General features: G+C 53.2%; 4 protein-coding genes and 7 pseudogenes across 8 annotated transcripts in view; 2 read left to right on the top strand and 9 right to left on the bottom strand.

Annotated features, from left to right (window-relative positions):
- Nsun2 (tRNA (cytosine(34)-C(5))-methyltransferase Nsun2) overlaps positions 1 to 26,457 on the top strand; it is a 45,027-nt gene that overhangs the window by 1,732 nt on the left and 16,838 nt on the right. The gene's annotated exons all lie outside the window — the stretch shown is intronic.
- Positions 3,675 to 6,448, bottom strand: LOC110181991 (uncharacterized; annotated as a pseudogene).
- On the bottom strand, positions 6,497 to 9,270 carry LOC110181985 (uncharacterized; annotated as a pseudogene).
- On the bottom strand, positions 9,319 to 12,092 carry LOC110181984 (uncharacterized; annotated as a pseudogene).
- LOC110181988 (uncharacterized) lies at positions 12,141 to 14,197 on the bottom strand (annotated as a pseudogene). The gene is made up of 5 exons (XR_015272214.1): positions 14,153 to 14,197; positions 13,357 to 13,670; positions 12,640 to 13,296; positions 12,456 to 12,578; positions 12,141 to 12,389 (listed from the first exon to the last, which is right to left on the bottom strand). The product of XR_015272214.1 is annotated as an uncharacterized LOC110181988 (transcript).
- LOC147643315 (uncharacterized) lies at positions 14,251 to 16,108 on the bottom strand (annotated as a pseudogene).
- Positions 18,110 to 20,162, bottom strand: LOC110181989 (uncharacterized; annotated as a pseudogene).
- LOC110181983 (uncharacterized) lies at positions 20,214 to 21,603 on the bottom strand (annotated as a pseudogene).
- Positions 21,586 to 22,536, bottom strand: LOC147643314 (uncharacterized). Its single transcript, XM_086835222.1, has 4 exons — positions 22,488 to 22,536; positions 22,103 to 22,253; positions 21,833 to 22,037; positions 21,586 to 21,773 (listed from the first exon to the last, which is right to left on the bottom strand). The coding sequence occupies exons 1-4, from the start codon at positions 22,534 to 22,536 to the stop codon at positions 21,723 to 21,725; spliced, it is 456 nt and encodes a 151-aa protein (XP_086691348.1). The 3' UTR covers positions 21,586 to 21,722.
- Positions 22,915 to 24,146, bottom strand: LOC110181864 (disheveled-associated activator of morphogenesis 2-like). Of its 4 annotated transcripts, none has more exons than XM_086836133.1 (4): positions 23,893 to 24,146; positions 23,686 to 23,835; positions 23,476 to 23,612; positions 22,915 to 23,412 (listed from the first exon to the last, which is right to left on the bottom strand). In XM_086836133.1, exons 2-3 carry the CDS (start codon positions 23,818 to 23,820, stop codon positions 23,493 to 23,495), a joined length of 255 nt encoding a protein of 84 aa, XP_086692259.1. In that variant the 5' UTR covers positions 23,821 to 23,835; positions 23,893 to 24,146; the 3' UTR covers positions 22,915 to 23,412; positions 23,476 to 23,492. The 4 variants fall into 4 exon arrangements, with proteins under 4 accessions (XP_086692259.1, XP_020805443.1, XP_086692262.1 ...); XM_086836135.1 differs by having other exon boundaries at positions 23,326 to 23,391; XM_020949784.2 differs by lacking the exon at positions 23,686 to 23,835 and having other exon boundaries at positions 22,915 to 23,391; positions 23,893 to 24,140.
- LOC110181823 (uncharacterized) lies at positions 24,184 to 25,616 on the top strand. The gene has a single exon (XM_020949721.2). The coding sequence runs from the start codon at positions 24,703 to 24,705 to the stop codon at positions 25,423 to 25,425; it is 723 nt and encodes a 240-aa protein (XP_020805380.1). The 5' UTR covers positions 24,184 to 24,702; the 3' UTR covers positions 25,426 to 25,616.

Below are 26,457 nucleotides of genomic sequence, written 5' to 3'. Positions count from 1 at the left end.
AATATGTTTATTTCACGTTTTTGAGTGGTTTACATTTATTCGTTGATAAGCAGCTTCTGCTACCCTTTGCCGTTCGCCCTCTTTGTTGACCGCCTCACGTTTTCGGCATTCTTGTTGATCAGGCTTTCCCACTGGGCAATGAGGCCTCGCAATGTGCCTCCATGTGCGTCAGATCACAGAGCTGGCCCATCGCTGGCTCCATTGGCTGTGTAGGCGGCTGCATTCCGGCTGCGATTGCCATCGGGCTTGTGTACGATCTCCGGTTCGTTGCATTGCGCAGTTTTTCAGGTCCATAGCAGTGCTCCACCTCAGAGTCCTCATCGTCAACCGAGTCCTCATCGTCAACCTCGTCCGCATCGGCCTCGTCTGTGCTGAGCTGGCTGGAAACGAAAAAACGTATGATAAGAGGGATTCTTGAAAGCCTAGACGTGTACTCACAGCTTGCCCAGCGAAGCCTTCAGTGTGTTCTGCCTGTTAATCTTGCGCAGGCGCTTCAGGGCTTGAGGTCCTGCAGCTCCTGCTGGATCTTCTGCTCAACGCAACGGGCCGCCCTCTGGGTCCCGCTCGATGGCTGCCGGTAATAGGGTGACCGTGGTAATGTCCGTTGGCGAGTTTCCGTGCTCCAGATTGCTCCCAGAGCTGGTAATGTTGCCCAATGGCAAGACGTGCGGCAGCGGACTATTGATTGTCACCAGCTTGCCATGGGAGGCATAAACCGCTGCATCACGCCCTTGGTAGGGCAGGCCGGTCAGCTGCGGCACGGAAATGGTCCTGGTGATGGGCTTCTGCTGCGGCGGCTCCGTTGTCAAGTAGCAGTCCAATGACCAATGTAACGCTGCTCCTGGCGGGTGATCACGGTCAGCTTGAGCGGCTGCTGCTGTTGCTTGGCCTGAAGGTTGTTCTTGCTCTGTGGGGAGGCCGAGATGCCCGAGTCATCCGAATGCTGGTCATCGAGGCTCTTCTCCTTGGCGCTGTTCACCATAGAGGTCACTGCCGCCGGCTGGGCTGTGACCAGCACGCCCTGGTCTTGGTCCAGCTCATCCTGGTCCTAATGCTGCTCTTTGGTGCATTCACCATAACCCAAGCCGTAGGATGTCAAAGCTGCACGTGGTTGTCTGGCAGCAGTTGATCGACGCTGCTCCACATGGTTGCATGCCGACAGTCAAAGTTGAACTTGGTTGCGTGCCAGAAGCTGATAGTGAAAAATGAGCTTGTTACACTACAAAAATGTAAAAAAGATGATATACATACAGGACGTATATGAGGCAGGTCACTCAGCTGCAGCATGGAAATGGTCCTGGTGTTGAGTTTCTGCTGCGGCGGCTCCGGTGTCACGTTGTAGCAGTTGGTCCAATGTAACGCTGCTCCTGGCGGGTGACCACGGTCAGCTTGTGCGGCTGCCGCTTGTCCTGGAGGTTGTTGTTGCTCTGCGAGGAGGCCGAGATGCCAGAGTCAGCAGAATGCGATTCTTGTTGGCGCTGTTTGCGCTAGTGGCCAGCGAGGGGGTGTTGGTTAGCTCATCAATGGGCAGCAGAAGTAAAGTGGTCTGCACTGCCGCCGGTCGGGCTGTGGCCAGCACGCCCTGGACATGATCCAGCTCATCCTGATCCTGTGGCTGCTCCTGAGTGCATTCACCATAACCAAAAAACGTAGGATGTCAAAGCTGCACATGGTTCCATGCCAGCAATCGATAGTCAAAGCTGCGTTTGGATGGATTCCAGCAATCGATAGTCAATGCTGCATATCGTCACTGATCGACGCTGTTGCACATGGCTGCAGGCAACCAGCTGAAAGTAAAAGCGGTCACACTTCGATGTAAAAGTAGCGAAACATTACTTGGTCACACTGCAAAATGCTTGTGATAGTGGATATGATCTCACCTTTTTTAAAAGAAGTGATGGCCGCCTCAATAACCGTCCCGTTCCCGGCATTCTTGATCAGGCTTTCCCACTGGCAAAGAGGCCTCGCGATAAGGGCTCCTCCTTGGGCGTATATAGCAGTGCTCCACCTCAGAGTCCTCATCGGCCTCGTCTGTTCTGAGCTGGCTGGAAACAAAAAAACGTAAGATTATAAAAGGATTCTTAAAAGGCTTGGCGTGTACTCACAGCTTGTCCAGCGAAGCCTTCAGTGTATTCTGCCTGATATTCTAGCGCAGGCGCTTCAGCTCCGTCTCGCGCTACTTGAGGTCCTGCAGCTCCTGCTGGTTCTTCTGCTCGACGCAAAGGCCTGCCCTCTGAGTCCCGCTCGATGGCTGCCGGTGGTAGTTGCCGTTCTCCAGGAAGGCCAACGCAGCGCACGGTTTAGCTTGAGGGTGTTGCTGTTGGTGTTGTTGCTGCTGACTTCCATTCTGATTGCTCCCTAGGCTGCTTATGTTGCCCAATGGCGAGACGGGTGGTAGCGGACTATTGGGTGTTACCAGTTTGCCACGGGAGGCATAAACCGCTGCATCACGCCCCTGGTAGAGGCAACACCGAAGGCCAGAAGGCACCACTGACGCTTCTGGGGCAGGCCGCTTAGCTGCGGAGTGGAAATGGTCCTGGTAATGAGCTCCTACTGCGGCGGCTTCGGTGTCATGTTGAGGCAGTTGGGTCCAATGTAACCCTGCTCCTGGCGGGTGACCATAGTCAGCTAGAGCAGCTGTTCCTACTGTTGCTTGGACTGAAGGTGCTTGTTGCTCTGCGAGAAGGCCGCGATGCCAGAGTCATCAGAATCTGTGCTGAGCTGGCTGGAAACACAAAACGTAAGATGATAAGAGGGATTCTTGAAAGCCTTGACGCGTACTCACAGCTTTTCCAGCGAAACCTTCAGTGTTTTCTGCCTGTTAATCTTGCGCAAGCGCTCCAGGGCTTGAGGTCCTGCAGCTCCTGCTGGATCTTCTGCTCGACGCAACGGGCCGCCCTCTGGGTCCCGCTCGATGGCTGCCGGTAATAGGGTGACCGTGGTAATGTCCGTTGGCGAGTTTCCGTGCTCCAGATTGCTCCCAGAGCTGGTAATGTTGCCCAATGGCAAGACGTGCGGCAGCGGACTATTGGTTGTCACCAGCTTGCCATGGGAGGCATAAACCGCTGCATCACGCCCTTGGTAGGGCAGGCCGGTCAGCTGCGGCACGGAAATGGTCCTGGTGATGAGCCTCTGCTGCGGCGGCTCCGGTGTCACGTTGTAGCAGTTGGTCCAATGTAATGCTGCTCCTGGCGGGTGACCACGGTCAGCTTGAGCGAGAGCTGCTGCAGCTGCTTGTCCTGGATGTTGTTGTTGCTCTGCGAGGAGGTCGAGATGCCCGAGTCAGCAGAATGCGGGTCTTGTTGGCGCTGTTCGCGCTAGTGGCCAGCGAGAGGGTGTTGGTTAGCTCATCAATGGGCAGCAGAAGTAAAGTGGTCTGCACTGCCGCCGGTCGGGCTGTGGCCAGCACGCCCTGGACATGATCCAGCTCATCCTGATCCTATGGCTGCTCCTGAGTGCATTCACCATAACCAAAAAACGTAGGATGTCAAAGCTGCACATGGTTCCATGCCAGCAATCGATAGTCAAAGCTGCGTTTGGATGGATTCCAGCAATCGATAGTCAATGCTACATATCGTCACTGATCGACGCTGTTGCACATTTTCGATGTAAAAATAGCGAAACATTACTTGGTCACACTGCAAAAAGCTTGTGATAGTGGATATGGTCCTACCTTTTTTTAAAGTAATGATGGCCGCCTAAATAACCGTCCCGTTTTCGCCATTCTTCTTGATCAGGCTTTGCCACTGGGCAAAGAGGCCTCACGATGAGGGGCCTCCTTGGGCGTCGGATCACAGATCTGGGCCAGCGATATGGCCGGACGCATCCCATTAATGCTGCCATTGCTGGCTCCATTGGATATGTAGGCGGATGCATTCGGGCTGCGATTGCCAGCGGGCTTGTGCACGATCTCCGGTTCGTTGCTGTCGATATAAGAATGAAAATTCAATGACAAACGAACTCCTTTAAGTAGGTTATCTAACACTTGCCCATTTCTATCCAACTCCTGGGTGGACTGGGCATTGCGCAGTTTTCCGGGGCCATAGCAGTGCTCCACCTCAGAGTCCCAATCGTCAACCTAGTCCGCATCGGCCTCGTCTGTGCTGAGCTGGCTGGAAACGAAAAAACGTAAGATGATAAGAGGGATTCTTGAAAGCCTTGACGTGTACTCACAGCTTGCCCAGCGAAGCCTTCAGTGTATTCTGCCTGTTAATCTAGCGCAGGCACTTCAGCTCCGTCCCGCTCGACTTGAGGTCCTGCAGCTCCTGCTGGATCTTCTGCTCGACGGGCACATAGCCTCGACGCAACGGCCTGCCCTCCGAGTCTGACTCAATGGCTGCCGGTGATAGGGTGACCGTGGTAATGCCCGTTGGCGAATTGCCGTTCTCCAGGAAGGCCAACGCCGCGCGCGTGTTCAGCTTGAGGGTGTTGTTGTTGCTGCTGACTTCCATTCTGATTGCTGCCTGGGCTGCTTCTGTTGCCCCATGGCGAGACGGGTGGTAGCGGACTATTGGGTGTTACCAGTTTGCCACGGGAGGCATAAACCGCTGCATCACGCCCCTGGTAGAGGCAACACCGAAGGCCAGAAGGCACCACTGACGCTTCTGGGGCAGGCCGCTTAGCTGCGGAGTGGAAATGGTCCTGGTAATGAGCTCCTACTGCGGCGGCTTCGGTGTCATGTTGAGGCAGTTGGGTCCAATGTAACCCTGCTCCTGGCGGGTGACCATAGTCAGCTAGAGCAGCTGTTCCTACTGTTGCTTGGACTGAAGGTGCTTGTTGCTCTGCGAGAAGGCCGCGATGCCAGAGTCATCAGAATCTGTGCTGAGCTAGCTGGAAACACAAAACGTAAGATGATAAGAGGGATTCTTGAAAGCCTTGACGTGTACTCACAGCTTGCCCAGCGAAGCCTTCAGTGTATTCTGCCTGTTAATCTAGCGCAGGCACTTCAGCTCCGTCCCGCTCGACTTGAGGTCCTGCAGCTCCTGCTGGATCTTCTGCTCGACGGGCACATAGCCTCGACGCAACGGCCTGCCCTCCGAGTCTGACTCAATGGCTGCCGGTGATAGGGTGACCGTGGTAATGCCCGTTGGCGAATTGCCGTTCTCCAGGAAGGCCAACGCCGCGCGCGTGTTCAGCTTGAGGGTGTTGTTGTTGCTGCTGACTTCCATTCTGATTGCTGCCTGGGCTGCTTCTGTTGCCCCATGGCGAGACGGGTGGTAGCGGACTATTGGGTGTTACCAGTTTGCCACGGGAGGCATAAACCGCTGCATCACGCCCCTGGTAGAGGCAACACCGAAGGCCAGAAGGCACCACTGACGCTTCTGGGGCAGGCCGCTTAGCTGCGGAGTGGAAATGGTCCTGGTAATGAGCTCCTACTGCGGCGGCTTCGGTGTCATGTTGAGGCAGTTGGGTCCAATGTAACCCTGCTCCTGGCGGGTGACCATAGTCAGCTAGAGCAGCTGTTCCTACTGTTGCTTGGACTGAAGGTGCTTGTTGCTCTGCGAGAAGGCCGCGATGCCAGAGTCATCAGAATCTGTGCTGAGCTGGCTGGAAACACAAAACGTAAGATGATAAGAGGGATTCTTGAAAGCCTTGACGCGTACTCACAGCTTTTCCAGCGAAACCTTCAGTGTTTTCTGCCTGTTAATCTTGCGCAAGCGCTCCAGGGCTTGAGGTCCTGCAGCTCCTGCTGGATCTTCTGCTCGACGCAACGGGCCGCCCTCTGGGTCCCGCTCGATGGCTGCCGGTAATAGGGTGACCGTGGTAATGTCCGTTGGCGAGTTTCCGTGCTCCAGATTGCTCCCAGAGCTGGTAATGTTGCCCAATGGCAAGACGTGCGGCAGCGGACTATTGGTTGTCACCAGCTTGCCATGGGAGGCATAAACCGCTGCATCACGCCCTTGGTAGGGCAGGCCGGTCAGCTGCGGCACGGAAATGGTCCTGGTGATGAGCCTCTGCTGCGGCGGCTCCGGTGTCACGTTGTAGCAGTTGGTCCAATGTAATGCTGCTCCTGGCGGGTGACCACGGTCAGCTTGAGCGAGAGCTGCTGCAGCTGCTTGTCCTGGATGTTGTTGTTGCTCTGCGAGGAGGTCGAGATGCCCGAGTCAGCAGAATGCGGGTCTTGTTGGCGCTGTTCGCGCTAGTGGCCAGCGAGAGGGTGTTGGTTAGCTCATCAATGGGCAGCAGAAGTAAAGTGGTCTGCACTGCCGCCGGTCGGGCTGTGGCCAGCACGCCCTGGACATGATCCAGCTCATCCTGATCCTATGGCTGCTCCTGAGTGCATTCACCATAACCAAAAAACGTAGGATGTCAAAGCTGCACATGGTTCCATGCCAGCAATCGATAGTCAAAGCTGCGTTTGGATGGATTCCAGCAATCGATAGTCAATGCTACATATCGTCACTGATCGACGCTGTTGCACATTTTCGATGTAAAAATAGCGAAACATTACTTGGTCACACTGCAAAAAGCTTGTGATAGTGGATATGGTCCTACCTTTTTTTAAAGTAATGATGGCCGCCTAAATAACCGTCCCGTTTTCGCCATTCTTCTTGATCAGGCTTTGCCACTGGGCAAAGAGGCCTCACGATGAGGGGCCTCCTTGGGCGTCGGATCACAGATCTGGGCCAGCGATATGGCCGGACGCATCCCATTAATGCTGCCATTGCTGGCTCCATTGGATATGTAGGCGGATGCATTCGGGCTGCGATTGCCAGCGGGCTTGTGCACGATCTCCGGTTCGTTGCTGTCGATATAAGAATGAAAATTCAATGACAAACGAACTCCTTTAAGTAGGTTATCTAACACTTGCCCATTTCTATCCAACTCCTGGGTGGACTGGGCATTGCGCAGTTTTCCGGGGCCATAGCAGTGCTCCACCTCAGAGTCCCAATCGTCAACCTAGTCCGCATCGGCCTCGTCTGTGCTGAGCTGGCTGGAAACGAAAAAACGTAAGATGATAAGAGGGATTCTTGAAAGCCTTGACGTGTACTCACAGCTTGCCCAGCGAAGCCTTCAGTGTATTCTGCCTGTTAATCTAGCGCAGGCACTTCAGCTCCGTCCCGCTCGACTTGAGGTCCTGCAGCTCCTGCTGGATCTTCTGCTCGACGGGCACATAGCCTCGACGCAACGGCCTGCCCTCCGAGTCTGACTCAATGGCTGCCGGTGATAGGGTGACCGTGGTAATGCCCGTTGGCGAATTGCCGTTCTCCAGGAAGGCCAACGCCGCGCGCGTGTTCAGCTTGAGGGTGTTGTTGTTGCTGCTGACTTCCATTCTGATTGCTGCCTGGGCTGCTTCTGTTGCCCCATGGCGAGACGGGTGGTAGCGGACTATTGGGTGTTACCAGTTTGCCACGGGAGGCATAAACCGCTGCATCACGCCCCTGGTAGAGGCAACACCGAAGGCCAGAAGGCACCACTGACGCTTCTGGGGCAGGCCGCTTAGCTGCGGAGTGGAAATGGTCCTGGTAATGAGCTCCTACTGCGGCGGCTTCGGTGTCATGTTGAGGCAGTTGGGTCCAATGTAACCCTGCTCCTGGCGGGTGACCATAGTCAGCTAGAGCAGCTGTTCCTACTGTTGCTTGGACTGAAGGTGCTTGTTGCTCTGCGAGAAGGCCGCGATGCCAGAGTCATCAGAATCTGTGCTGAGCTAGCTGGAAACACAAAACGTAAGATGATAAGAGGGATTCTTGAAAGCCTTGACGTGTACTCACAGCTTGCCCAGCGAAGCCTTCAGTGTATTCTGCCTGTTAATCTAGCGCAGGCACTTCAGCTCCGTCCCGCTCGACTTGAGGTCCTGCAGCTCCTGCTGGATCTTCTGCTCGACGGGCACATAGCCTCGACGCAACGGCCTGCCCTCCGAGTCTGACTCAATGGCTGCCGGTGATAGGGTGACCGTGGTAATGCCCGTTGGCGAATTGCCGTTCTCCAGGAAGGCCAACGCCGCGCGCGTGTTCAGCTTGAGGGTGTTGTTGTTGCTGCTGACTTCCATTCTGATTGCTGCCTGGGCTGCTTCTGTTGCCCCATGGCGAGACGGGTGGTAGCGGACTATTGGGTGTTACCAGTTTGCCACGGGAGGCATAAACCGCTGCATCACGCCCCTGGTAGAGGCAACACCGAAGGCCAGAAGGCACCACTGACGCTTCTGGGGCAGGCCGCTTAGCTGCGGAGTGGAAATGGTCCTGGTAATGAGCTCCTACTGCGGCGGCTTCGGTGTCATGTTGAGGCAGTTGGGTCCAATGTAACCCTGCTCCTGGCGGGTGACCATAGTCAGCTAGAGCAGCTGTTCCTACTGTTGCTTGGACTGAAGGTGCTTGTTGCTCTGCGAGAAGGCCGCGATGCCAGAGTCATCAGAATCTGTGCTGAGCTGGCTGGAAACACAAAACGTAAGATGATAAGAGGGATTCTTGAAAGCCTTGACGCGTACTCACAGCTTTTCCAGCGAAACCTTCAGTGTTTTCTGCCTGTTAATCTTGCGCAAGCGCTCCAGGGCTTGAGGTCCTGCAGCTCCTGCTGGATCTTCTGCTCGACGCAACGGGCCGCCCTCTGGGTCCCGCTCGATGGCTGCCGGTAATAGGGTGACCGTGGTAATGTCCGTTGGCGAGTTTCCGTGCTCCAGATTGCTCCCAGAGCTGGTGATGTTGCCCAATGGCAAGACGTGCGGCAGCGGACTATTGGTTGTCACCAGCTTGCCATGGGAGGCATAAACCGCTGCATCACGCCCTTGGTAGGGCAGGCCGGTCAGCTGCGGCACGGAAATGGTCCTGGTGATGAGCCTCTGCTGCGGCGGCTCCGGTGTCACGTTGTAGCAGTTGGTCCAATGTAATGCTGCTCCTGGCGGGTGACCACGGTCAGCTTGAGCGAGAGCTGCTGCAGCTGCTTGTCCTGGATGTTGTTGTTGCTCTGCGAGGAGGTCGAGATGCCCGAGTCAGCAGAATGCGGGTCTTGTTGGCGCTGTTCGCGCTAGTGGCCAGCGAGAGGGTGTTGGTTAGCTCATCAATGGGCAGCAGAAGTAAAGTGGTCTGCACTGCCGCCGGTCGGGCTGTGGCCAGCACGCCCTGGACATGATCCAGCTCATCCTGATCCTATGGCTGCTCCTGAGTGCATTCACCATAACCAAAAAACGTAGGATGTCAAAGCTGCACATGGTTCCATGCCAGCAATCGATAGTCAAAGCTGCGTTTGGATGGATTCCAGCAATCGATAGTCAATGCTACATATCGTCACTGATCGACGCTGTTGCACATTTTCGATGTAAAAATAGCGAAACATTACTTGGTCACACTGCAAAAAGCTTGTGATAGTGGATATGGTCCTACCTTTTTTAAAAGTAATGATGGCCGCCTAAATAACCGTCCCGTTTTCGCCATTCTTCTTGATCAGGCTTTGCCACTGGGCAAAGAGGCCTCACGATGAGGGGCCTCCTTGGGCGTCGGATCACAGATCTGGGCCAGCGATATGGCCGGACGCATCCCATTAATGCTGCCATTGCTGGCTCCATTGGATATGTAGGCGGATGCATTCGGGCTGCGATTGCCAGCGGGCTTGTGCACGATCTCCGGTTCGTTGCTGTCGATATAAGAATGAAAATTCAATGACAAACGAACTCCTTTAAGTAGGTTATCTAACACTTGCCCATTTCTATCCAACTCCTGGGTGGACTGGGCATTGCGCAGTTTTCCGGGGCCATAGCAGTGCTCCACCTCAGAGTCCCAATCATCAACCTAGTCCGCATCGGCCTCGTCTGTGCTGAGCTGGCTGGAAACGAAAAAACGTAAGATGATAAGAGGGATTCTTGAAAGCCTTGACGTGTACTCACAGCTTGCCCAGCGAAGCCTTCAGTGTATTCTGCCTGTTAATCTAGCGCAGGCACTTCAGCTACGTCCCGCTCGACTTGAGGTCCTGCAGCTCCTGCTGGATCTTCTGCTCGACGGGCACATAGCCTCGACGCAACGGCCTGCCCTCCGAGTCTGACTCAATGGCTGCCGGTGATAGGGTGACCGTGGTAATGCCCGTTGGCGAATTGCCGTTCTCCAGGAAGGCCAACGCCGCGCGCGTGTTCAGCTTGAGGGTGTTGTTGTTGCTGCTGACTTCCATTCTGATTGCTGCCTGGGCTGCTTCTGTTGCCCCATGGCGAGACGGGTGGTAGCGGACTATTGGGTGTTACCAGTTTGCCACGGGAGGCATAAACCGCTGCATCACGCCCCTGGTAGAGGCAACACCGAAGGCCAGAAGGCACCACTGACGCTTCTGGGGCAGGCCGCTTAGCTGCGGAGTGGAAATGGTCCTGGTAATGAGCTCCTACTGCGGCGGCTTCGGTGTCATGTTGAGGCAGTTGGGTCCAATGTAACCCTGCTCCTGGCGGGTGACCATAGTCAGCTAGAGCAGCTGTTCCTACTGTTGCTTGGACTGAAGGTGCTTGTTGCTCTGCGAGAAGGCCGCGATGCCAGAGTCATCAGAATCTGTGCTGAGCTAGCTGGAAACACAAAACGTAAGATGATAAGAGGGATTCTTGAAAGCCTTGACGTGTACTCACAGCTTGCCCAGCGAAGCCTTCAGTGTATTCTGCCTGTTAATCTAGCGCAGGGACTTCAGCTCCGTCCCGCTCGACTTGAGGTCCTGCAGCTCCTGCTGGATCTTCTGCTCGACGGGCACATAGCCTCGACGCAACGACCTGCCCTCCGAGTCTGACTCAATGGCTGCCGGTGATAGGGTGACCGTGGTAATGCCCGTTGGCGAATTGCCGTTCTCCAGGAAGGCCAACGCCGCGCGCGTCTTCAGCTTGAGGGTGTTGTTGTTGCTGCTGACTTCCATTCTGGTTGCTGCCTGGGCTGCTTCTGTTGCCCCATGGCGAGACGGGTGGTAGCGGACTATTGGGTGTTACCAGTTTGCCACGGGAGGCATAAACCGCTGCATCACGCCCCTGGTAGAGGCAACACCGAAGGCCAGAAGGCACCACTGACGCTTCTGGGGCAGGCCGCTTAGCTGCGGAGTGGAAATGGTCCTGGTAATGAGCTCCTACTGCGGCGGCTTCGGTGTCATGTTGAGGCAGTTGGGTCCAATGTAACCCTGCTCCTGGCGGGTGACCATAGTCAGCTAGAGCAGCTGTTCCTACTGTTGCTTGGACTGAAGGTGCTTGTTGCTCTGCGAGAAGGCCGCGATGCCAGAGTCATCAGAATCTGTGCTGAGCTGGCTGGAAACACAAAACGTAAGATGATAAAAGGGATTCTTGAAAGCCTTGACGCGTACTCACAGCTTTTCCAGCGAAACCTTCAGTGTTTTCTGCCTGTTAATCTTGCGCAAGCGCTCCAGGGCTTGAGGTCCTGCAGCTCCTGCTGGATCTTCTGCTCGACGCAACGGGCCGCCCTCTGGGTCCCGCTCGATGGCTGCCGGTAATAGGGTGACCGTGGTAATGTCCGTTGGCGAGTTTCCGTGCTCCAGATTGCTCCCAGAGCTGGTAATGTTGCCCAATGGCAAGACGTGCGGCAGCGGACTATTGGTTGTCACCAGCTTGCCATGGGAGGCATAAACCGCTGCATCACGCCCTTGGTAGGGCAGGCCGGTCAGCTGCGGCACGGAAATGGTCCTGGTGATGAGCCTCTGCTGCGGCGGCTCCGGTGTCACGTTGTAGCAGTTGGTCCAATGTAATGCTGCTCCTGGCGGGTGACCACGGTCAGCTTGAGCGAGAGCTGCTGCAGCTGCTTGTCCTGGATGTTGTTGTTGCTCTGCGAGGAGGTCGAGATGCCCGAGTCAGCAGAATGCGGGTCTTGTTGGCGCTGTTCGCGCTAGTGGCCAGCGAGAGGGTGTTGGTTAGCTCATCAATGGGCAGCAGAAGTAAAGTGGTCTGCACTGCCGCCGGTCGGGCTGTGGCCAGCACGCCCTGGACATGATCCAGCTCATCCTGATCCTATGGCTGCTCCTGAGTGCATTCACCATAACCAAAAAACGTAGGATGTCAAAGCTGCACATGGTTCCATGCCAGCAATCGATAGTCAAAGCTGCGTTTGGATGGATTCCAGCAATCGATAGTCAATGCTACATATCGTCACTGATCGACGCTGTTGCACATTTTCGATGTAAAAATAGCGAAACATTACTTGGTCACACTGCAAAAAGCTTGTGATAGTGGATATGGTCCTACCTTTTTTAAAAGTAATGATGGCCGCCTAAATAACCGTCCCGTTTTCGCCATTCTTCTTGATCAGGCTTTGCCACTGGGCAAAGAGGCCTCACGATGAGGGGCCTCCTTGGGCGTCGGATCACAGATCTGGGCCAGCGATATGGCCGGACGCATCCCATTAATGCTGCCATTGCTGGCTCCATTGGATATGTAGGCGGATGCATTCGGGCTGCGATTGCCAGCGGGCTTGTGCACGATCTCCGGTTCGTTGCTGTCGATATAAGAATGAAAATTCAATGACAAACGAACTCCTTTAAGTAGGTTATCTAACACTTGCCCATTTCTATCCAACTCCTGGGTGGACTGGGCATTGCGCAGTTTTCCGGGGCCATAGCAGTGCTCCACCTCAGAGTCCCAATCGTCAACCTAGTCCGCATCGGCCTCGTCTGTGCTGAGCTGGCTGGAAACGAAAAAACGTAAGATGATAAGAGGGATTCTTGAAAGCCTTGACGTGTACTCACAGCTTGCCCAGCGAAGCCTTCAGTGTATTCTGCCTGTTAATCTAGCGCAGGCACTTCAGCTCCGTCCCGCTCGACTTGAGGTCCTGCAGCTCCTGCTGGATCTTCTGCTCTACGGGCACATAGCCTCGACGCAACGGCCTGCCCTCCGAGTCTGACTCAATGGCTGCCGGTGATAGGGTGACCGTGGTAATGCCCGTTGGCGAATTGCCGTTCTCCAGGAAGGCCAACGCCGCGCGCGTGTTCAGCTTGAGGGTGTTGTTGTTGCTGCTGACTTCCATTCTGATTGCTGCCTGGGCTGCTTCTGTTGCCCCATGGCGAGACGGGTGGTAGCGGACTATTGGGTGTTACCAGTTTGCCACGGGAGGCATAAACCGCTGCATCACGCCCCTGGTAGAGGCAACACCGAAGGCCAGAAGGCACCACTGACGCTTCTGGGGCAGGCCGCTTAGCTGCGGAGTGGAAATGGTCCTGGTAATGAGCTCCTACTGCGGCGGCTTCGGTGTCATGTTGAGGCAGTTGGGTCCAATGTAACCCTGCTCCTGGCGGGTGACCATAGTCAGCTAGAGCAGCTGTTCCTACTGTTGCTTGGACTGAAGGTGCTTGTTGCTCTGCGAGAAGGCCGCGATGCCAGAGTCATCAGAATCTGTGCTGAGCTGGCTGGAAACACAAAACGTAAGATGATAAGAGGGATTCTTGAAAGCCTTGACGCGTACTCACAGCTTTTCCAGCGAAACCTTCAGTGTTTTCTGCCTGTTAATCTTGCGCAAGCGCTCCAGGGCTTGAGGTCCTGCAGCTCCTGCTGGATCTTCTGCTCGACGCAACGGGCCGCCCTCTGGGTCCCGCTCGATGGCTGCCGGTAATAGGGTGACCGTGGTAATGTCCGTTGGCGAGTTTCCGTGCTCCAGATTGCTCCCAGAGCTGGTAATGTTGCCCAATGGCAAGACGTGCGGCAGCGGACTATTGGTTGTCACCAGCTTGCCATGGGAGGCATAAACCGCTGCATCACGCCCTTGGTAGGGCAGGCCGGTCAGCTGCGGCACGGAAATGGTCCTGGTGATGAGCCTCTGCTGCGGCGGCTCCGGTGTCACGTTGTAGCAGTTGGTCCAATGTAATGCTGCTCCTGGCGGGTGACCACGGTCAGCTTGAGCGAGAGCTGCTGCAGCTGCTTGTCCTGGATGTTGTTGTTGCTCTGCGAGGAGGTCGAGATGCCCGAGTCAGCAGAATGCGGGTCTTGTTGGCGCTGTTCGCGCTAGTGGCCAGCGAGAGGGTGTTGGTTAGCTCATCAATGGGCAGCAGAAGTAAAGTGGTCTGCACTGCCGCCGGTCGGGCTGTGGCCAGCACGCCCTGGACATGATCCAGCTCATCCTGATCCTATGGCTGCTCCTGAGTGCATTCACCATAACCAAAAAACGTAGGATGTAAAAGCTGCACATGGTTCCATGCCAGCAATCGATAGTCAAAGCTGCGTTTGGATGGATTCCAGCAATCGATAGTCAACGCTACATATCGTCACTGATCGACGCTGTTGCACATTTTCGATGTAAAAATAGCGAAACATTACTTGGTCACACTGCAAAAAGCTTGTGATAGTGGATATGGTCCCACCTTTTTTAAAAGTAATGATGGCCGCCTAAATAACCGTCCCGTTTTCGCCATTCTTCTTGATCAGGCTTTGCCACTGGGCAAAGAGGCCTCACGATGAGGGGCCTCCTTGGGCGTCGGATCACAGATCTGGGCCAGCGATATGGACGGACGCATCCCATTAATGCTGCCATTGCTGGCTCTATTGGATATGTAGGCGGATGCATTCGGGCTGCGATTGCCAGCGGGCTTGTGCACGATCTCCGGTTCGTTGCTATCGATATAAGAATGAAAATTCAATGACAAACGAACTCCTTTAAGTAGGTTATCTAACACTTGCCCATTTCTATCCAACTCCTGGGTGGACTGGGCATTGCGCAGTTTTCCGGGGCCATAGCGGTGCTCCACCTCAGAGTCCCAATCGTCAACCTAGTCCGCATCGGCCTCGTCTGTGCTGAGCTGGCTGGAAACGAAAAAACGTAAGATGATAAGAGGGATTCTTGAAAGCCTTGACGTGTACTCACAGCTTGCCCAGCGAAGCCTTCAGTGTATTCTGCCTGTTAATCTAGCGCAGGCACTTCAGCTCCGTCCCGCTCGACTTGAGGTCCTGCAGCTCCTGCTGGATCTTCTGCTCGACGGGCACATAGCCTCGACGCAACGGCCTGCCCTCCGAGTCTGACTCAATGGCTGCCGGTGATAGGGTGACCGTGGTAATGCCCGTTGGCGAATTGCCGTTCTCCAGGAAGGCCAACGCCGCGCGCGTGTTCAGCTTGAGGGTGTTGTTGTTGCTGCTGACTTCCATTCTGATTGCTGCCTGGGCTGCTTCTGTTGCCCCATGGCGAGACGGGTGGTAGCGGACTATTGGGTGTTACCAGTTTGCCACGGGAGGCATAAACCGCTGCATCACGCCCCTGGTAGAGGCAACACCGAAGGCCAGAAGGCACCACTGACGCTTCTGGGGCAGGCCGCTTAGCTGCGGAGTGGAAATGGTCCTGGTAATGAGCTCCTACTGCGGCGGCTTCGGTGTCATGTTAAGGCAGTTGGGTCCAATGTAACCCTGCTCCTGGCGGGTGACCATAGTCAGCTAGAGCAGCTGTTCCTACTGTTGCTTGGACTGAAGGTGCTTGTTGCTCTGCGAGAAGGCCGCGATGCCAGAGTCATCAGAATCTGTGCTGAGCTGGCTGGAAACACAAAACGTAAGATGATAAAAGGGATTCTTGAAAGCCTTGACGCGTACTCACAGCTTTTCCAGCGAAACCTTCAGTGTTTTCTGCCTGTTAATCTTGCGCAAGCGCTCCAGGGCTTGAGGTCCTGCAGCTCCTGCTGGATCTTCTGCTCGACGCAACGGGCCGCCCTCTGGGTCCCGCTCGATGGCTGCCGGTAATAGGGTGACCGTGGTAATGTCCGTTGGCGAGTTTCCGTGCTCCAGATTGCTCCCAGAGCTGGTAATGTTGCCCAATGGCAAGACGTGCGGCAGCGGACTATTGGTTGTCACCAGCTTGCCATGGGAGGCATAAACCGCTGCATCACGCCCTTGGTAGGGCAGGCCGGTCAGCTGCGGCACGGAAATGGTCCTGGTGATGAGCCTCTGCTGCGGCGGCTCCGGTGTCACGTTGTAGCAGTTGGTCCAATGTAATGCTGCTCCTGGCGGGTGACCACGGTCAGCTTGAGCGAGAGCTGCTGCAGCTGCTTGTCCTGGATGTTGTTGTTGCTCTGCGAGGAGGTCGAGATGCCCGAGTCAGCAGAATGCGGGTCTTGTTGGCGCTGTTCGCGCTAGTGGCCAGCGAGAGGGTGTTGGTTAGCTCATCAATGGGCAGCAGAAGTAAAGTGGTCTGCACTGCCGCCGGTCGGGCTGTGGCCAGCACGCCCTGGACATGATCCAGCTCATCCTGATCCTATGGCTGCTCCTGAGTGCATTCACCATAACCAAAAAACGTAGGATGTCAAAGCTGCACATGGTTCCATGCCAGCAATCGATAGTCAAAGCTGCGTTTGGATGGATTCCAGCAATCGATAGTCAATGCTGCATATCGTCACTGATCGACGCTGTTGCACATGGCTGCAGGCAACCAGCTGAAAGTAAAAGCGGTCACACTTCGATGTAAAAGTAGCGAAACATTACTTGGTCACACTGCAAAATGGTTGTGATAGTGGATATGATCTCACCTTTTTTAAAAGAAGTGATGGCCGCCTCAATAACCGTCCCGTTCCCGGCATTCTTGATCAGGCTTTCCCACTGGCAAAGAGGCCTCGCGATAAGGGCTCCTCCTTGGGCGTATATAGAAGTGCTCCACCTCAGAGTCCTCATCGGCCTCGTCTGTTCTGAGCTGGCTGGAAACAAAAAAACGTAAGATTATAAAAGGATTCTTAAAAGGCTTGGCGTGTACTCACAGCTTGCCCAGCGAAGCCTTCAGAGTGTTCTGCCTGTTAATCTTGCGCAGGCGCTTCAGGGCTTGAGGTCCTGCAGCTCCTGCTGGATCTTCTGCTCAACGCAACGCTCGATGGCTGCCGGTAATAGGGTGACCGTGGTAATGTCCGTTGGCGAGTTTCCGTGCTCCAGATTGCTCCCAGAGCTGGTAATGTTGTCCAATGGCGAGACGGGTGGCAGGGAAATATTGGGTGTCACCAGCTAGCAATGGGAGGCCATAAGCCGCTGCATCACGCCCCTGGTAGAGGCACCACCGAAGGCCAGAAGGCACCACTGACGCTTCTGGGGCAGGCCGCTTAGCTGCGGAGTGGTAATGGTCCTGGTAATGAGCTCCTGCTGCGGCGGCTTGGGTGTCATGTTTAGGCAGTTGGGTCCAATGTAACCCTGCTCCTGGCGGGTGACCATAGTCAGCTAGAGCAGCTGTTCCTACTGTTGCTTGGACTGAAGGTGCTTGTTGCTCTGCGAGAAGGCCGCGATGCCAGAGTCATCAGAATCTGTGCTGAGCTGGCTGGAAACACAAAACGTAAGATGATAAGAGGGATTCTTGAAAGCCTTGACGCGTACTCACAGCTTTTCCAGCGAAACCTTCAGTGTTTTCTGCCTGTTAATCTTGCGCAAGCGCTCCAGGGCTTGAGGTCCTGCAGCTCCTGCTGGATCTTCTGCTCGACGCAACGGGCCGCCCTCTGGGTCCCGCTCGATGGCTGCCGGTAATAGGGTGACCGTGGTAATGTCCGTTGGCGAGTTTCCGTGCTCCAGATTGCTCCCAGAGCTGGTGATGTTGCCCAATGGCAAGACGTGCGGCAGCGGACTATTGGTTGTCACCAGCTTGCCATGGGAGGCATAAACCGCTGCATCACGCCCTTGGTAGGGCAGGCCGGTCAGCTGCGGCACGGAAATGGTCCTGGTGATGAGCCTCTGCTGCGGCGGCTCCGGTGTCACGTTGTAGCAGTTGGTCCAATGTAATGCTGCTCCTGGCGGGTGACCACGGTCAGCTTGAGCGAGAGCTGCTGCAGCTGCTTGTCCTGGATGTTGTTGTTGCTCTGCGAGGAGGTCGAGATGCCCGAGTCAGCAGAATGCGGGTCTTGTTGGCGCTGTTCGCGCTAGTGGCCAGCGAGAGGGTGTTGGTTAGCTCATCAATGGGCAGCAGAAGTAAAGTGGTCTGCACTGCCGCCGGTCGGGCTGTGGCCAGCACGCCCTGGACATGATCCAGCTCATCCTGATCCTATGGCTGCTCCTGAGTGCATTCACCATAACCAAAAAACGTAGGATGTCAAAGCTGCACATGGTTCCATGCCAGCAATCGATAGTCAAAGCTGCGTTTGGATGGATTCCAGCAATCGATAGTCAATGCTACATATCGTCACTGATCGACGCTGTTGCACATTTTCGATGTAAAAATAGCGAAACATTACTTGGTCACACTGCAAAAAGCTTGTGATAGTGGATATGGTCCCACCTTTTTTAAAAGTAATGATGGCCGCCTAAATAACCGTCCCGTTTTCGCCATTCTTCTTGATCAGGCTTTGCCACTGGGCAAAGAGGCCTCACGATGAGGGGCCTCCTTGGGCGTCGGATCACAGATCTGGGCCAGCGATATGGCCGGACGCATCCCATTAATGCTGCCATTGCTGGCTCCATTGGATATGTAGGCGGATGCATTCGGGCTGCGATTGCCAGCGGGCTTGTGCACGATCTCCGGTTCGTTGCTGTCGATATAAGAATGAAAATTCAATGACAAACGAACTCCTTTAAGTAGGTTATCTAACACTTGCCCATTTCTATCCAACTCCTGGGTGGACTGGGCATTGCGCAGTTTTCCGGGGCCATAGCAGTGCTCCACCTCAGAGTCCCAATCGTCAACCTAGTCCGCATCGGCCTCGTCTGTGCTGAGCTGGCTGGAAACGAAAAAACGTAAGATGATAAGAGGGATTCTTGAAAGCCTTGACGTGTACTCACAGCTTGCCCAGCGAAGCCTTCAGTGTATTCTGCCTGTTAATCTAGCGCAGGCACTTCAGCTCCGTCACGCTCGACTTGAGGTCCTGCAGCTCCTGCTGGATCTTCTGCTCTACGGGCACATAGCCTCGACGCAACGGCCTGCCCTCCGAGTCTGACTCAATGGCTGCCGGTGATAGGGTGACCGTGGTAATGCCCGTTGGCGAATTGCCGTTCTCCAGGAAGGCCAACGCCGCGCGCGTGTTCAGCTTGAGGGTGTTGTTGTTGCTGCTGACTTCCATTCTGATTGCTGCCTGGGCTGCTTCTGTTGCCCCATGGCGAGACGGGTGGTAGCGGACTATTGGGTGTTACCAGTTTGCCACGGGAGGCATAAACCGCTGCATCACGCCCCTGGTAGAGGCAACACCGAAGGCCAGAAGGCACCACTGACGCTTCTGGGGCAGGCCGCTCAGCTGCGGAGTGGAAATGGTCCTGGTAATGAGCTCCTACTGCGGCGGCTTCGGTGTCATGTTGAGGCAGTTGGGTCCAATGTAACCCTGCTCCTGGCGGGTGACCATAGTCAGCTAGAGCAGCTGTTCCTACTGTTGCTTGGACTGAAGGTGCTTGTTGCTCTGCGAGAAGGCCGCGATGCCAGAGTCATCAGAATCTGTGCTGAGCTGGCTGGAAACACAAAACGTAAGATGATAAGAGGGATTCTTGAAAGCCTTGACGCGTACTCACAGCTTTTCCAGCGAAACCTTCAGTGTTTTCTGCCTGTTAATCTTGCGCAAGCGCTCCAGGGCTTGAGGTCCTGCAGCTCCTGCTGGATCTTCTGCTCGACGCAACGGGCCGCCCTCTGGGTCCCGCTCGATGGCTGCCGGTAATAGGGTGACCGTGGTAATGTCCGTTGGCGAGTTTCCGTGCTCCAGATTGCTCCCAGAGCTGGTGATGTTGCCCAATGGCAAGACGTGCGGCAGCGGACTATTGGTTGTCACCAGCTTGCCATGGGAGGCATAAACCGCTGCATCACGCCCTTGGTAGGGCAGGCCGGTCAGCTGCGGCACGGAAATGGTCCTGGTGATGAGCCTCTGCTGCGGCGGCTCCGGTGTCACGTTGTAGCAGTTGGTCCAATGTAATGCTGCTCCTGGCGGGTGACCACGGTCAGCTTGAGCGAGAGCTGCTGCAGCTGCTTGTCCTGGATGTTGTTGTTGCTCTGCGAGGAGGTCGAGATGCCCGAGTCAGCAGAATGCGGGTCTTGTTGGCGCTGTTCGCGCTAGTGGCCAGCGAGAGGGTGTTGGTTAGCTCATCAATGGGCAGCAGAAGTAAAGTGGTCTGCACTGCCGCCGGTCGGGCTGTGGCCAGCACGCCCTGGACATGATCCAGCTCATCCTGATCCTATGGCTGCTCCTGAGTGCATTCACCATAACCAAAAAACGTAGGATGTCAAAGCTGCACATGGTTCCATGCCAGCAATCGATAGTCAAAGCTGCGTTTGGATGGATTCCAGCAATCGATAGTCAATGCTACATATCGTCACTGATCGACGCTGTTGCACATTTTCGATGTAAAAATAGCGAAACATTACTTGGTCACACTGCAAAAAGCTTGTGATAGTGGATATGGTCCCACCTTTTTTAAAAGTAATGATGGCCGCCTAAATAACCGTCCCGTTTTCGCCATTCTTCTTGATCAGGCTTTGCCACTGGGCAAAGAGGCCTCACGATGAGGGGCCTCCTTGGGCGTCGGATCACAGATCTGGGCCAGCGATATGGACGGACGCATCCCATTAATGCTGCCATTGCTGGCTCTATTGGATATGTAGGCGGATGCATTCGGGCTGCGATTGCCAGCGGGCTTGTGCACGATCTCCGGTTCGTTGCTGTCGATATAAGAATGAAAATTCAATGAGAAACGAACTCCTTTAAGTAGGTTATCTAACACTTGCCCATTTCTATCCAACTCCTGGGTGGACTGGGCATTGCGCAGTTTTCCGGGGCCATAGCAGTGCTCCACCTCAGAGTCCCAATCGTCAACCTAGTCCGCATCGGCCTCGTCTGTGCTGAGCTGGCTGGAAACGAAAAAACGTAAGATGATAAGAGGGATTCTTGAAAGCCTTGACGTGTACTCACAGCTTGTCCAGCGAAGCCTTCAGTGTATTCTACCTGTTAATCTAGCGCAGGCGCTTCAGCTCCCTCCCGCTCGACTTGAGGTCCTGCAGCTCCTGCTGGATCTTCTGCTCGACGCAACAGGCCGCCCTCTGGGTTCCGCTCGATGGCTGCCGGTAATAGGGTGACCGTGGTAATGTCCGTTGGTGAGTTTCCGTGCTCCAGATTGCTCCCAGAGTTGCTTATGTTGCCCAATGGCGAGACGGGTGGCAGGGAAATATTGGGTGTCACCAGCTAGCAATGGGAGGCCATAAGCCGCTGCATCACGCCCCTGGTAGAGGCACCACCGAAGGCCAGAAGGCACCACTGACGCTTTTGGGGCAGGTCGCTTAGCTGCGGAGTGGTAATGGTCCTGGTAATGAGCTCCTGCTGCGGCGGCTTGGGTGTCATGTTTAGGCAGTTGGGTCCAATGTAACCCTGCTCCTGGCGGGTGACCACAGTCAGCTAGAGCAGCTGTTGCTGGTGCTATTTGGACTGGAGGTTGTTGTTCTTCTGCGAGGAGGCCGCGATGCCAGAGTCATCAGAATGCGGGCCATCGAGGTTCTTCTCCTTGGCGCTGTTCACGCCAGGGGCCAGCGAGGGTGTGTTGAATAGCTCATCAATGGGCAGCAGGAGTTAAGTGGTCTGCACTGCCGCCTGCCGGGATGTGACCAGCATGTGGTCTTGATCCAGCTCATCCTGATCCTGTGGCTGCTGCTGAGTGCATTCACTGTAACCCAAAGCTGCATATGGTTGCATCGGTAGTCAATGCTTCACATGACTCCGTGGCAGTTGATCGTCGACCTTAATTATGAACTTAATGAATTCGGAGGCATTGCCACGTGCTCCGCGGTTGATTTAGTTGCCTGTGGTATTTAAGAATGCACTTAAATAGTGAAAATAAATGAAAGAGTGAATGAATAGATTACCCAAAGCCAGAACCAGCTCAAGGAACTTGCGCAGACGTCGGGAACTGGCCACTTCGCGATACGCCTGCATCACACTGGTGTTGCTTGTCTGGCTTGGCGACAGTTGCTCGCATCGGTGGCCTATGAAAATAGATCTTTTATTGGAAGATCTTTTATTGGAATCTCTTCTAGACCCTCACCAATACCCCATTCTTTTGGTAAGGATAAAAGAGCTTGTCTATCGACTCTAACTCCATGTTGTTATACAGCTTGCTCTCGTCAAGCTCACTCCAGACAGCGCCCTGGAGCTTGGCATCCGGCAGTTTGGACCAGTTGAAGCACATCAGGAATTCGTGGGCTGCAGCACGTTCTACTTTTGCAGCTCCACCTTGGGTGGCACAGAAGCTGCAGGCAATGGATCGGAATTAATATAAGTGAGTCGCCTTGGCTTGGCTTAACTCTGAACTCACCCATTGCTGGCGCCATGCACGGTGGCGGAGGCGGTGCACCCGGCCAGGGCGCCGTCGACGGCGGCGGTATGGCCGAGGGCGGCGGCGGTGGAAACAGCATCATTGCAGCCGGTCAGACAAGCCACCTTCTGGTCATCGGGTATGCTGCCCCCTGTAATAAGACACTGGAGACGGGCCAGACCCCTGCTGCTTACTTAGCGAGCGATGCTACAGATCTGCAAAAGTATTGTGAAAAATAACTGTCACTTTCGATAATAGTATTGAAAAATTGGAGCTGGTCACACTTCAAAAATTAGGGAAAAATTACAATCACTGTTCGATATTAAAGTAATGAACATTAGCTGGTCCCACTACAAAAAAGTTGTGGTAAATAATATGGTCACACCTCCATGCTCCAAATGACTCCATGTCAGCTGATCGTCGCTGCTACACATGGCTCCATGTCAGCTGATCAAAGCTCTGTACAGCTGCATGTCAGAAGCCAATAGTCAAAGCTGCACATGGTTGCATTTCAGCAGTTAATCGAAAGCTCTTGCACTAAGAGCTTGCTGCAGTTTCTGTTCTTCTGGTACTCCAGATCCAGAAATGGACAATTTTGTAGTGGAAACGACCAAAGTGAATGCTCGTTTTCGCCGACAACTACAACAACAACAATAAACAACTCTTTTACAACAACTTTGAACTTACAACAACAAAAGAAATAAAATATATATTAATTTAACTGCCAAATTTGAATAAACTATTAGTAACCGCCATATAGGAATGACTAACTAATTACATTTATTCATTGCCTAATTAACAAACCAAGCCAGTTTTTTTATCATTCACAATATCGTTTATTATAATTTTTTAATTAGTTAGTTAATAGAAGCCTTATTTTCGTCATGCGACCTATGATGCGCGATTGAAGCGGGTCTTCATGTCCTAAAACTTGTCCTCCAGCTCCGCAAAGTGGAACAAGCCCGAAGCGTAGAACTCCCGCATGACGGGCAGAAAGCAATCGCCCAGCTGGGCCCGGGCCAGAGATTCGTTGGAACTCAATTTCCCGTGCCACATCCGCCAGGCTGGTGCGCAGCATCTGGATATCCTTGTCCATCTCGCCCAGCTACACCTTGGAAGCCTCACGGATATGCCGTATGTCATCCTCTAGCTTCAGTGGATCCTTGAATTAACACCCGATTGCCTGGACGAGATATTGCAAGGTCACCACCCTACATTGGCGGCACTAGACTTGGTGTCGGCCAGGCGATTAAGTGAGGGCAGTCGGTATTCGGAGCCGTTGCCACGTGCTCCGCGGTTGATTTAGTTGCCTGTGGTATTTAAGAATGCACTTAAATAGTGTAAATAAATGAAAGAGTGAATGAATAGATTACCCAAAGCCAGAACCAGCTCAAGGAACTTGCGCAGACGTCGGGAACTGGCCACTTCGCGGTACGCCTGCTTCACACTGGTGATGCTTGGCTGGCTTGCCGCCAGTTGCTCGCAAATCCTCATAGGAGCCATAGATGGTCTGTGAAAAGAGAGAAGAGCATTAAATAAGGGAAGATTTATCAGTGGAATCTCTTCTAGACACTCATCGATACCCCATTTTGGTAAGGCGAAAAGAGCTTGTCTATCGACTCTACTTCCATGTTGTTATACAGCTTGCTCTCGTCAAGCTCACTCCAGACGGCGCCCTGTAGCTTGGCATCCTGTAGTTTGGACCAGTTGAAGCTCATCAAGGGATTTGTGGGCTGCAACCCGTTCTTCTTTGACACGTTCTCCTTGACTTGACTTAACTTTGTACTCACCCATTGCTGGCGCCATGCACGGTGGCATAGCAGGTGCACCCGCACCGGTGGTGGTGGCGGTGGCGACGGTATAGCTTTGAGCCTGGCCGAGGGCGGCGGTGTCGACACAGCTCTATTGCAGCCACTCAGACCGGCCACCTTCTGGTCATCGGGTAAGCTGCCCTCGGTGAAGCTCGAGACGGGCCTGCTCCTGCCGCTTACTAAGCAAGCGATGCTAGTAGCACCATGCTACAGATCTACAAAAAATTACTGCCGCTTTTCGATTATATTAGTGAATAATAAGCTGGTCACACTACAAAAGAGTTGTAAATCGATCAATTTAGATGACAATAAATTCCCTCCATTAAGATTGCATACTTGGTATAATATTAAATTTGCTTGCTGCTGCCTCTGTTCGTCTGGCACTTCAGGTCGACCAAATCTTGGACTTGTTTTTGCCTACAACAACAATTTACAGATTACAAGAAGTAAAGATAATAATTATATTAACTACTAAATTTGAATTTAAAGTTAAATAGGCTTTCAGTACTCACCATATGAGTAAACCGCCCAATTTGAATTTGAATTTAAATAGACTATCAAAATAAATAAGTTTTATTTAGAAGAAAGTACGAATTTCAAACATATTCAAATGTTGATTTTTAGCAGGCGCTGAGAATCACTTTTCTTCAGGCAGACAGGAGAAGTAACTGCCCGGTCCAGTCGAGCTACTCAATCAGCCCAGAGCAGGTTCAGTTAGTTTAACAGTCACAAAATTTGAGCATAGGAGACGTCCCAGTTTGGAGACAGTTTAACAGTTAGCATAGGAAAATGGCCAATAGCATCGATAAGGCGATGTCCATCTTCGATGCAGCAGCAGAAGCAGAAGGAGAACTCACTCCAAGGCCGTCACAGCCACAGCCGGCAGCTTTAGGCCCACAGTCTCGCAAGCTGAAACTAATCGGATGCTGCCCTATGACCGACAAGCAGATGGAAGAGCACTACAAGCTCCATCACATCTCGGACGATGAGCTGGCCACCGTGGGCATCCAGCGCAGTTCGCTGATCGACGATTATCGTCTCATGCACGAGATTTCGCAGAAGCGCCAGCTGAAACTGAAGCAGGAGAAGAAACCGAATATCAATGATCCGGCAGAGGACCGTGAGCAGCGAATCAAGGAGCTGCAGCTCCGTCTGGGAATACGCCCGCACAAGGCGTACAAGTTTCAGCTGCTTAACCAATTGGTAAGGGTGATGGACACCGAGCCAGACCCGAAGATCATATTTCCGGAGACACAGTTTAATTTCTTTTCCATCTACTGCGAAAACGATGAGGTTCGCTTACTTTCGCCCAAGGAGCGCGAGCGCCGCCGGTTCGATGCCTTCTACGATCATCTGGACAACATGTTCGTCAATGGCGATCGCAACAAGGCCATCGATCTGGTGGTGGACGCCTTCGTCCGTTTGAAGAAGCGACGCATGCAGGTTAGCCAGGTGCCAATACCCCGTGGCTATATGTCGCCGCGCAGCTTTGATCTCATTCCTCGGTACTAAAATGGGATTTAATGGAGCGCATACCTGGGATGAAGACGCCTCCAACTCCTCCTCGTCAAAATTTTGACTGATGGTTGTTTGTTTTTTTTTTGTTAATTTTATTTCGATTCTCCACAGAAATACACTTCGATCCTCTTCAGTATATTATATTTTAAACAAATTTTAAATTAAATTTCGATCTCCCATAGAAATAAGTTTTCTTTGCTGCTGCCTGCTGTATAGTCGTAATTGGTAATCGGTAATCGGACCTTCTTCGTTCTAACTCGTCCTTCGCTTCTTTTCCATTTCGCATATACAAATATTGGTATGTATAAGTTATGTATAGGGGGAAGGATGTGGAGGATGACAGGTTGGAGGTAATTCAAGGAGGATTCTAGGATTTAGTAGTAGGCTCCATCGTTCAGTAGTAGTAGTAGTAGTCGAGTACATATATTTATGTATGTGTATATAGATGTATGTATACATTTATATAAATTAAGGCTGGCATTCACACGCTTATAAAGACCTCGATCCATTCACACAAACAAACACGCTTAAACAGGTGTCCCATAGAATTCCAATTCTCAGCTTTAGCTATTCCATAGACTTATGATGTATATATATCTATGATTATAGTTTCCTTTTTGCGCTCTCTTAAACCACTTTCCACTCCACGATTATTATTGTATTCCAAACTCAACAAGTGCACTCAAGACTCCGGGAAGTAAGTTTATGAACTGTACGAAAGTCGATAATCGTTTGATAATCCGATTGTTTCTATAACCCATTAACGCAACATCCGATAAATTGAACAATACGCTAGCTACGCAAAATAAAAGGCGGAACTAAAACAATTCAGTTTTGGTCTGTTAGCCAAACTCCAAGCTCGAGGCGAATATTATCCAACTATACTCTATATATTTATGTATGTATTAGCGCGGTCAATAAATGAAATAATCACTTAATGCCAACTGATTCCTGATACTTTTCTCTCTGGATTCTCCTTTTGTAATTTTATAAATTTTTTTTTTTTTTGCTTTTTTTGTTTTTAAG

This window comes from Drosophila serrata, unplaced genomic scaffold (assembly GCF_035046125.1).
Source record: "Drosophila serrata isolate PLE 108 unplaced genomic scaffold, ASM3504612v1 contig_276, whole genome shotgun sequence".
Taxonomy (NCBI): Eukaryota; Metazoa; Arthropoda; class Insecta; order Diptera; family Drosophilidae; genus Drosophila; species Drosophila serrata.
This window is presented reverse-complemented; position numbering and strand designations above follow the sequence as displayed.

Coding starts and splice junctions, on each gene's coding strand:
- LOC147643314 (XM_086835222.1), bottom strand. CDS start 22,536: ATGTGTAGCAGCGACGATCAGCTGACATGGAGTCATTTGGAGCATGGA. Junction 22,254..22,487: donor GAGTCATTTGGAGCATGGAG/GTGTGACCATAT, acceptor GTCTTATTACAG/GGGGCAGCATACCCGATGAC. Junction 21,774..21,832: donor ACCAAAAGAATGGGGTATTG/GTGAGGGTCTAG, acceptor CTATTTTCATAG/GCCACCGATGCGAGCAACTG.
- LOC110181864 (XM_086836133.1), bottom strand. CDS start 23,820: ATGAGCTTCAACTGGTCCAAACTACAGGATGCCAAGCTACAGGGCGCC. Junction 23,613..23,685: donor TTTCGCCTTACCAAAATGGG/GTATCGATGAGT, acceptor CTCTTTTCACAG/ACCATCTATGGCTCCTATGA.
- LOC110181823 (XM_020949721.2), top strand. CDS start 24,703: ATGGCCAATAGCATCGATAAGGCGATGTCCATCTTCGATGCAGCAGCA.